Consider the following 10840-nt stretch of genomic DNA (forward strand, 5'->3'; position numbering starts at 1 on the left):
GCGTCAAGTCGCTAAGAGTTTTTTTGGGGGCGGGATTTGGAATTGGAATGGGTAGATGGGTTTGGGTTATTTTATTTAGTTCAAATTTCTTTGGGTAAGGCTTGGGTTAATAAAAATATATTTTAGATTGGGCTTTAATTGGGTTAAGTAATTAAGTGAATAAGTGGCTAAAGAATAATTAAATAAGTTGTGTTATATACTTGTATATTAAATAATAATTGGTGTTTAATTTTTTTTTTTATAAATTCATAACATTTTTTTTCTAAGTGGGGCGGTTGAAAATTTTCAAGGAGTGCGGTCAAAATTTCCGGCGAAAAATAACACTAGAAAATATTTTTTCAAGTGGTGCGCCCGCCCACCCAGGCCTTTGGGTGGGTACGCCCTTGGATACGGCCCTGACTTGGAGTCTGGGTTCACACCTTCAGTACATCAACATGCTAACCGAAAGCCTTCTGATTTCCACTTTTATAACAAGCAAAGCAGAAAAAGAGTGATGCAAGGTTGAGCTGTGAAAGATAACAAAATGTCTACTATTAAAAATGGGACCATGAGTAAAACCACAGGTGCATGTGGACTGTATCGACAATTATAAACTCCACTCTAATTCCAAGTGATTCTACAAATGTTTAACATCTTCAGTTGTTCTTCAAATGAAATCAAGATTTAATTTAAAAAGAAGTAACTACACACTTAAATGGTATCCTTCTTTCCAACCCCTTGGCCATGAATGAACCTTGCATTGTGCTCAGTGTACACATGAGTTTCATTTTTCAACCTGAAAACAAAAGGAGAGTACGTTTTTGAATTAAAATGACACTATATTTAGTAGGAGGTAGATAGATAAATAGGTTATTGACTCACGAGGATGAAACCATCTTGTTAAGAACTGTTAATGAGTAAAATGAAGCACCATCTAAATACAATAACTCTCCATTGATCATTTCTCGTATTTTCTTGTCCATTGTCTCTTCCTCGATGAAAAACGGCGAGTCTGATGCCTATATCAAGAACACACCTTATTTTATCAAAAACAAAAAGATTACGGATTCAAATGTATGGAAGGTTCGAAACATAAAACTAACCATAACCCATCCCCATTCGTCAGCAAAAGAAGGCACATGGGTCGTGTATGCAACCACATCTGCACAAAAGTCGAGAGTATATCATTTTATTTGTACAAAACAAATGGTAATATGTTGTCGATGATGGGGCCACGATGATACTCTAGATAGCACTGTATTGTTAGGTTTAAGTTAAAAAAAAAAAGTTGTAGCTCTTACATTTGAAGACTTGCTTGATGGTGTTGTAAATAGACGAAAACACTTCTTGGTGAGTGAATACCCCTGCAGGTCCAGCCTGCACAGTAGTTTTTGAGTCATAAGATATATCTTTAACATATATGCATGCTTTTTAAGGTTTTAATTTAAAGTAATCCAAACCATCAACATATGAACTTTCGATTAATGTTTTCAGGGACCGGACATCAAATAAGACAATTTAATGGTTAACGGTCGAACCAGATTTAAGAACGAGTGACGTCATATATAATATGAAAATTATATATATTAAAACATATAATACTCTTACTAAAAATTTAAAATCAATTAAATCAATCAATACCATCAATTATTAATTAATATTATTATTATTATTATTATTATTATTATTATTATTATTATTATTATTATTATTATTATTATTATTATTAATCAAGAATAAATAAAAGGGTAAATAAAATGTAGGAATACTCACAACATGACACGTGGAAAAAATAGTCCTAACAAATGACAAGTGGCAAAAATTAAAGAAAGAAGCCTAACAATCATCCATGTGTACTTTATTTTTATTTATTAGTATAGAGATGCATATACATAATCTATATTGATAAACAATATACGTAAATTTTTTATATATACTATGTTTGGCCCGGACATCAAATAAGACAATTTAATGGTTAACGGTCGAACCGGATTTAAGAACGAGTGACGTCATATATAATATGAAAATTATATATATTAAAACATATAATACTAAATTTTTATACGTAAATTTTATATATACGTAAATTTGATGTTCGACCGTTAACCTTGCTTAAGTCTTAAGTCTTTATATATACGTAAATTTTTTATATATACTATGTTTGGCCCGGACATCAAATAAGACAATTTAATGGTTAACGGTCGAACCAGATTTAAGAACGAGTGACGTCATATATAATATGAAAATTATATATATTAAAACATATAATACTAATATATTATTTATCAATAGAGATTATGTATATGCATGTATTATATATATTAAAACACTAGGTTAGAAACCCGTGTATTACATGGGGTTGTACATTGAAAACACTATAATTCAATTTTTTTTATCAAACATCTCATCATCGAAATTACATATTTTTACATGTAATAATTGTAAAGTAAAAGGTATAATAATATATCATAAAATTTAAATGCCTATTTATATAAAATGCAATATATAGTTGGCTAAACTCATCAAGAAGCAATCTTTTATGACCTCATGTAAAAAAAAACTTTTTTACGTATAAAGTATGTTTCTAAAAGTATATCTTTAAAAAACAGTTAAATAAAATTTAAAAAAAATTAAAAAAGTATACCTCCACATATTTTTCAAGCACCTCATTTGCATTTCTTTTAATTATTTTATTAGTCTCAAGTATACTTATAATATTACCGAGTTAAACTATACAACTTTTGGTGTACATTTAACGAGGTTTTGTTTTTTTAAAAGAGTGTAGTTGGCAAAACTATTTACCAAAATGATCTGTTTCAAAAGTATTTATCAAAATGGGTTCTTTTATTAAAAAAAAAATAAAGATATACTAAAAAATCCCCTAACCATCCTATCTTCTTCCTTGTTAAATCTGGGGACTCCATGGTTATCGCCACCAAATCACTACACCTTTTTGAAAAAAAAAAAAAACACTCTACATATGTTGTTTTTTAAGAACGAGTATCTTGTTTTTCGTAAGACTTGAACCCAAGATCTCACACTTAAGTGATCAAGATTGTAATGAACTAATGATTTTTCAACTAAGAGTGTTACTACAATACTTGCATGCATCATAATACCTTGAGATACGCATTTAAAGATATGCATAATTAAATTTAGGTAATTACAACTGATTTATAATTTACTTGCAGTAAATCCATTAATTAAGTCTAAATGTGGACCACATTTACAAAATACTTAAATTTTTTGAAGAAAAGCCATTTCTTACTAAAAAATTAAAATCAATTAAATCAATCAATACCATCAATTATTAATTATTAATTATTATTATTATTATTAATCAAGAATAAATAAAAGGGTAAATAAAATGTAGGAATACTCACAACATGAACAAAAATAGTCCTAACAAATGACAAATGGCAAAAATTAAAGAAAGAAGCCTAACAACCATCCATGTGTATTTTATTTTAATTTATTATTAGTATAGAGATAGAGATATAATATTGTTATTTATCTTTAGAGAAGAAGTAAAGAGCGTGGACTAAACTTGTAAAGGGATAAATACGAAGACTTAAGAAACTAAAGCTAAGATATTGAAGTGGGTTATTGGAACATTTTAAAACCCTAGATATTAATAGCACTACGCATCTGTCATCTCCTTCTTTCAGTTCTACTCTGTTTCTCTGTTTTCTTCATCATATCCAATGAACTAGGGGGGGGGGGGGGGGGGGTAGTTGCACGGACCTCCCATCCGCGGGAATATTGCAACTCCGCAAGCTAACAACGTCCCAATGTTGCCTGGCGGTGAGTACCCACGGTGAAGAGCCCCAACACCCCAATAGGGCATTGCCAGGAGTCGAACCGGTGACCTCAAGAAGAGGCCTGGGTGGGACTGGCCAACTGGGCTACCCCAGAAGGTTTCATATCCAATGAACTACGAAACAATCGTCAGCAACAAATCCGTTCGATTCTCGAACAACAACAACACCACTGCTTCTTTTTTAATCTATCGCCATTCGGCCAGACCGTAGCCACCAGCCCACCCACAAACGGGCAGAACCGGCCGGTTCTTTGAAGAATGATTCAAAATATCATAACCGGACTGCCGGTGAGCACGGTTCCCGGTTCAACCGGTCCGGGCGGCCAGTCTGGTCCGGTTGTGAAAACAATGCTTTCAATAGAACTATACGATCAACCAAACTTTATTTAATTAAATCCTTATAGTAACCTAACTGAAAAAGAAAAATGCTTTGTGGAGACACAAATCATGCTAACTAAGAAAAGAAAATAAAAAACATCTACACGGAGGACCCACTAAGGGTATGTTTGGCAAAAGTAGCTGCTGGCTGGTAGCTGGAAGCTAAACTAAAAGTTGGTAGCTGGTAGCTGTAGCTGGTAGCTAGTAGCTGTATCTTTTTAGATATATTTAGTGTTTGTTAGAGTAGCTGGAGCTTTTAATAAAATGTATAAAATGACCAAAATGAACATCACTAAAAATTTAGAAAATTGGTGCATTAAAAAGTTCCTTATTTTTAAAGGTTAAAATAGTTATTTTTCCTTAAAAGCTTGTAGCTCCTTCTAAACGCTACTAGTAGTAACGTTCAACCAAAAGCTTCAAGCTTCTAATCTAAAAGCTTAAAGCTCCTTCAAACAAAAAGGAATTTTTATTGAGTATGAACTTTTTTTAAAAGATTAAAACTAGAAGCTCCTAAAAGTTCCATGCCAAACATACCCTATGGGTGGGTCTAGTTAAGCGACCCATACTTTTTGGTAAGGTATCGGGCCGTTTTATCAGCGTCGTCTGCATTTATGGACGTGGATTGCCCTTTTGCCATTGAGTTTACTCGAATGATTGTACTTTTGTTGTTCGTTAAAGAAAAAAGAACAATAATCAAAACATACAGTGCGCCGGTGAATTTTTTTTTTTTTTTAATCAAAAGTTAGGGATTCGAACCACACTTGAGCATTTTTTGCATGTCTCCTTTTATTTGTTTCCCCTTTTAAGCGTAGATTGGTTAACCTTTTTTTTTTTCCCTCGATCAAACGTTAAGGGTCTTTTCTTATCATTAGTGGTGGGTATGTGATGTAATTTGAGTGGTTAACCTTTTTTTCTTCTATTAAAGGTTAGGGGTTTGAACCTAACTTTAAGCATTACTTTTTTATTTTTATTTTTATTTTATTTTATGTACAAACTCATAGGTTACATTTTTTCGTTATGTATATAAACACAATTCAATTAAGTGAGAAAGTTCTGAATTTACTTTTTTACCCGCTTCAGTTATTTCAAAATTTCAATGACCAGATCATGCAAAAATACATTCCAAAAACTTACGACCTTGTAAAAAACATTTTTCATCCCTATTATAATAAATGATTCTAATAATGTCATACTAGTATTAAGCCCCTGCGTTGCAGCGGTTATAATAAAACTGTGTTAAGTAGTAGCAATACTATACCATTGTCAGCGACCACCAACACCGGAAAATCTTGTAAAAAGAAAATAAATAAAAACGAGAAAAAAAAATAACGCCGAGCGAAAAGCAGACGTAAAATCTTTGAATCACGCACGCTTGTTGCTGAGAAATTAAATCGAAACGTAAAACATAGAAAAAAATAACTAAGTCCATCCAGGACCCGCGTGTTGGACGAATTTGTTAAACGAAGAAAAATAGATGTGACGCGACGGGCCAATCAAAGGGGAAAAAAATATACGAAAAAATGTTGAACGCCACACGCATGTTGCACTGCGTTAACTCACAAAATTTAGAACGAAACGAAAAAGTTGGAAAAGATGAAAAGTATGGTGGACTAAAATTGAAATAAAAAAGAGTTGGCACTAAATTGCAAAAGATGAAAAACTTTGGGTTAAAAGTAAAAAAAACAAAGGGTCTAAATTGCAAAATTGAAGTTAGTTATTAATTTTAGATAAAGATAAGGATAAAAATAAGTTATATTTATGTATTGGTTATTAATTAATATTAATATTAAAAAAATTTATTAAACAAATATAAATAAAATTTATGAGGTTGAAGAAGAGAATGCCATGTGGCATTATTTGGAGTCTTTTATTATAAGTTAGATTAGATGTCATTACAGAATCAGTCTCCTATATTTATCTTTTAGACTAGTTTAATTTAAATACTAATTTTTAGTTCCTATACAATATAGAAATATACATATTAAATCTTTATATAATATATTCTCTATCCCTTTATCTTCGCTACCATTATATTATCATTTAAATATTATTATTGTTATTATTATTTTATTTATAGCTACTAAATAAAAATATTATGAGACACATGATACAATTCTAGCCAAACTTAATTTTTGTTTTTCGCCTAAACCATATACCCATTTAACTTACACCAGAATTCTTAGCGGTTTCAAAATTATCCGATTTATTTTTTATATTACTTTTAGGGAAATTGGCCTGTAATAATCCCACTTAGACCTTATTGGCCATTAATAATCCCACCTCAGAATATTCCCTCCACCAGTCCCACCTTTCACCTATTTTTCCTACAATGGTCCCCCGTTAAAAAAACTTAACGGAGTTAAGCTTTTTTCCAAATTACAAACATATTTTTTAGGGCTTTTGATTAGAACGAGGATCCGAGTCCATTGATGTAAAACTTGTTTCGAAACGGTGCTCCAAACGATGAAAACGACGTTTCAATTCAGGTGTTTAAATTTACAATTAACCAAAATCAAGTCACTTGGAGCACCATTTCGAAGTAAGTTTTTCATCAATGGACTCGTATCATTGTTCTGATCAAAAGCCCTAAAAAATCTGTTTGTAATTTGGAAAAAAGCTTAACTCCGTTAAGTTTTTTTAACGGGGGACCATTGTAGGAAAAATAGGTGAAAGGTGGGACTGGTGGAGGGAATAGTTTGAGGTGGGATTATTAATGGCTAATAAGGTCTAGGTGGGATTATTACAGACCAATTCCCCTTACTTTTAATGCATTCTTTATTTCGTTTTCATCAAACTCACACATTTTCATTATTTTAATTTTACTATTTTTATAAACAAAATTTCTAATTCACCAAAATTTTGTTTCTGTTTTCTAAATTTAAGAGTTGTGATTCTCATTTTTCTCTATTGCTTTTTAAGATCCCACACAGTACAAAATTAAACCAAGTTTTATTCATTTAAGTCGTGTAATACACAGGATTTTAACTTGGTATTCAGTATATATATTTTCCTCACTACAGACACTCACGCGTGCGCGCGCAAACACTCACATATATGTTAATTTGAGAACCACAACCAATTGACAAAACTACGAGAACTCTTATTAAAAACCAGTTTTTTTCCACATATTTACAACATATTACTAACACGGAACAAGAAAAAAATTAGATAGAGAAACTACATACATGTAAGATAAAAATATTTACAGAAAGGATCAAATACAAAGAGTTGTTAATAAAAGAAGCTTACGAAGGATTAATATGAGTAGCGTAATTCATTATATATGTTGTATAATTGTTTTAACTTCATTCCTACTTATGGCTTCTTCATGCGTTATGACTTTTACTCGTGTGTATATATATATATAGGGGAGGGTTATCTTGATAACGCTAAATATTGCGAGAACCGTGAGAACGGATGAAAAAAGCAATCAAAACCAATTTTTTTAATACAAACCTCATTGTAATTAAGATACATCATCAAAACAAGAATTTATAACATCAAATAATTTATTTCTTCTTTCAAAATCACTCTTTTTAGATTTTTTACACATGTGTAAATATAACAGATTTACACATGTGTAAATGGCAAACTTACACATGTGTAAATTTTCTTGATTTACGAATTCACGTAAATTTAAACGTGTAAATTGAATTTCTAACATTGTATTCGAATAACAATGATAAGTGTAGAAAAAAAATTTGAATTTGAATTGTTTTTGACCAAGTTCCTATGGTTTTTTTATTTGTTCTCACGATTCTCACAATATTTAGCGTTCTCATTTAAACCCTCCCCTATATATATATATATATATATATATATATGGTAGGGTTCATGCGAGAAACACCTTTATTGTAAGAACCGTCAAAAGAAATGTGAACACAACAAAATAAACCCATTGCACTACCAAAAACCTAAAACAATCTAAAAAACACACAAATTTTTTTTTTAATATTCTTTTTGAAAAAATCGCTACTTTTCGTTATTAAAAAATGTTTTTTTTTTAAATTTTTTTAATAACTTTTTGATTTTTTCAAAAACAAATTGTATGTTTTTTAGATTTTTTAGGTATTTTTGTTATGCTCACATTGGGTCTCGTATAAAGGGTGGTTTCTAACGGATCCTTCTTCTGTATGTATGTATGTATGTATGTATGTATGTATGTATGTATGTATGTATGTATGTATGTATGTATGTATGTATGTATGGATGCGTAGTTTACTTAAACTCATGCGTAATATGGCTTATGTGGCTTCGGATTTTTCCACTTTGTACATTAACCTCCCTCGATATATATATTAGATATTTTTTTTCTTTTTCAGATAAAATAAGTTGAGTTTTATAAAAGCAATAAGAGAAAACAAGAAAGAACCTGGGTGACAAAGATTCCATGGGGATTAAGCCTAGGTTTAAGAATATCTTGATAAAAAGACTTTGTGTAGAGTTGATAGCATGGGCCTCCTTCAACTGGATCAGCCAAGTCTCCAACTATTATATCAAATTTGTCTTTCCTCTCCTCCAATTCAATCCTTTTATAAAAAAATAAAAATAATAATAAGAAATGAAAAGTCAAGTATAAGTGAAAGTGAAAATAAAATTAAAAAAATCCTACTTGGCATCATTAATGACGAGCTCAAGCAACTTGTTGCGGAATGCTTCTTTATTTGCAGTAAGGTGTTGGCGGCAGAATGCAACCACCTCCTGCGTAAGCAAAATAAGAAGATGAACATACATACATACATACTTACTGACTGACACCGGTAGGTAGTACTTGAAATGCTCCAAACCTCATCAATATCACACATGGTGACCTTTTCAATTGACTTGTGCTTGAGTGCTTCTCTTGCACTAGACCCTTCACCTCCTCCCATTATGAACAATGTTTTTGGGCTGCAGTAATCAATCCACTTTCATGTCAAACTCAAACGAATGTTTAAAAACTGATAATTATTAAACAGTGATTTGGCCGGACTGGACTCTCAAATAAAAATGAATGAATTTACTTTGGATGGCATAATAGAGAAGGATGGATTAAGCATTCATGGTAGATAAACTCGTCACTTTCTGCGCTTTGCATCTTCCCATCAATTACCAACGCCTAGATACATAGAGTCCGTAAACTTCATTAGTTACCCCTCAACAATTAATGCTAAGCTATTTGTTATTTATCTCTTGCATCAACCATAATACCTTTCCAAAGCGCTTTGTATCTAAAAGCACGATCTCTTGATACTCACTTATCCCCCTATGCAGCACACTTTACATATATAATATACCTCAACTCTTAGAATTTAGATATCATACTGCAGATTGCTAAATGTAAAATCAATACAGAGGAGTAAATTCAAAAACGAGACATGAACCAAACCTGTTTAATGCGAAAGACCATTTAAGATTATCATCGATCACTTCTTCAAACCATGAATCGTTCATGTCCCTTGGTTTCGTACCATTAAATTCATGGTAGTTAGGGAACATCACTGCTTCACCCATGCTGCTCTTTTCAGATCTCAGAAAACTAAAGAGTTTGCAACAACTTTTGTTTGATGAGGTCTCTTCCAAAATATGCTTACCTTTATAGTGTAAGAATCATGTACAACTACCACCTTTCTTACATATAAAACATTATATTTGTTCATTGTTATTATTATTATTTTAATTGTTGACGGCATAAAATATAATAGTTCACATTATATTGGTATATGGTTTACAAATAAACAAAAAGTAAAAGTTTGAAGATTTGATGAATATGGAAAGAAAAACCAGTGTGTTTGAGTGTTTTAGGTGGTGTTTGTTTTTCTTAAAAAGATTTGCTCAGTCTCTTCTGTCTGCGTCGCGCAGACCACGCGCAGACATTAGTATTTGCAGACTGTTTGTTTTTACGAAGACGTTTCATTACAAAACGTCTGCGCGAGCTCTTCTTGGTGCAAACTTGGCCCAGTCACTTCTAAAATCTTCTAAGGTCTGCATAGGGTTAAAAACGACCACCGTCCACCACCACCCTCCACCACCGTCCACCACCACCCACCGTCCACGTCCACCACCCACCACCCACCACCACCACCACCACCACCAAACACCACCGCCGGAATACCACAAACAATTTATTTTAGAAGTCTACATACGTTAAAAAACAAACAACTTTCTTGTTACGTACTGCAGAGGTTTGGTCCACCTCTTCTTTTACAGATGTGTGCAGATGTAATCCGTAAACTGTAGACATTTTACCTCTTAAAAAACAAATAGCACCCAAGCCGGACGGTCAGATAGGTAATTGAATAAACAACCAATCTCAATATTGTGTGTTATTGCACCGGTTGGACCGGCCAATGTTTTTGTGCCGGACCAGACGGGCAGGGAACCAAATAAATAACCAATTTTAATATTGTGTGTTATTGACCGGTTGGACCGAGAACTAAACTGGATTTCAAATTTTCCTTTGTTTTTTACTTCTAAAATATCATGTAATTATTTATTTGTTATTTTAAAATCGTAAAATTGGATTTTGATAATCGCAACTTTGACCTATTGGTCAGGACTAATCCTAACTCAGGAAATGTTTACCAACCGTCCCAACTTTGAACATATTTTCCTTCATCATTCTCATCCTAACTAAAGGTTAACTCAGTTAGTTTTTTTCTGACGTAAACAACTTATGTGACA

At 32.1% G+C, this 10840-nt stretch overlaps 1 protein-coding gene across 1 annotated transcript; it reads right to left on the reverse strand.

The window, feature by feature from the left end:
- Positions 1-507: 507 nt before the first annotated feature.
- Positions 508-9943, reverse strand: LOC110918878 (thermospermine synthase ACAULIS5). The gene is made up of 10 exons (XM_022163159.2): positions 9546-9943; positions 9368-9434; positions 9181-9275; positions 8965-9067; positions 8790-8878; positions 8550-8706; positions 1281-1356; positions 1083-1141; positions 862-998; positions 508-775 (listed from the first exon to the last, which is right to left on the reverse strand). Exons 1-10 carry the CDS (start codon positions 9668-9670, stop codon positions 691-693), a joined length of 993 nt encoding a protein of 330 aa, XP_022018851.1. The 5' UTR covers positions 9671-9943; the 3' UTR covers positions 508-690.
- Between the last annotated feature and the right edge of the window lie 897 nt (positions 9944-10840).

Source organism: Helianthus annuus, chromosome 2 (assembly GCF_002127325.2).
Source record: "Helianthus annuus cultivar XRQ/B chromosome 2, HanXRQr2.0-SUNRISE, whole genome shotgun sequence".
NCBI classification, from domain to species: Eukaryota; Viridiplantae; Streptophyta; class Magnoliopsida; order Asterales; family Asteraceae; genus Helianthus; species Helianthus annuus.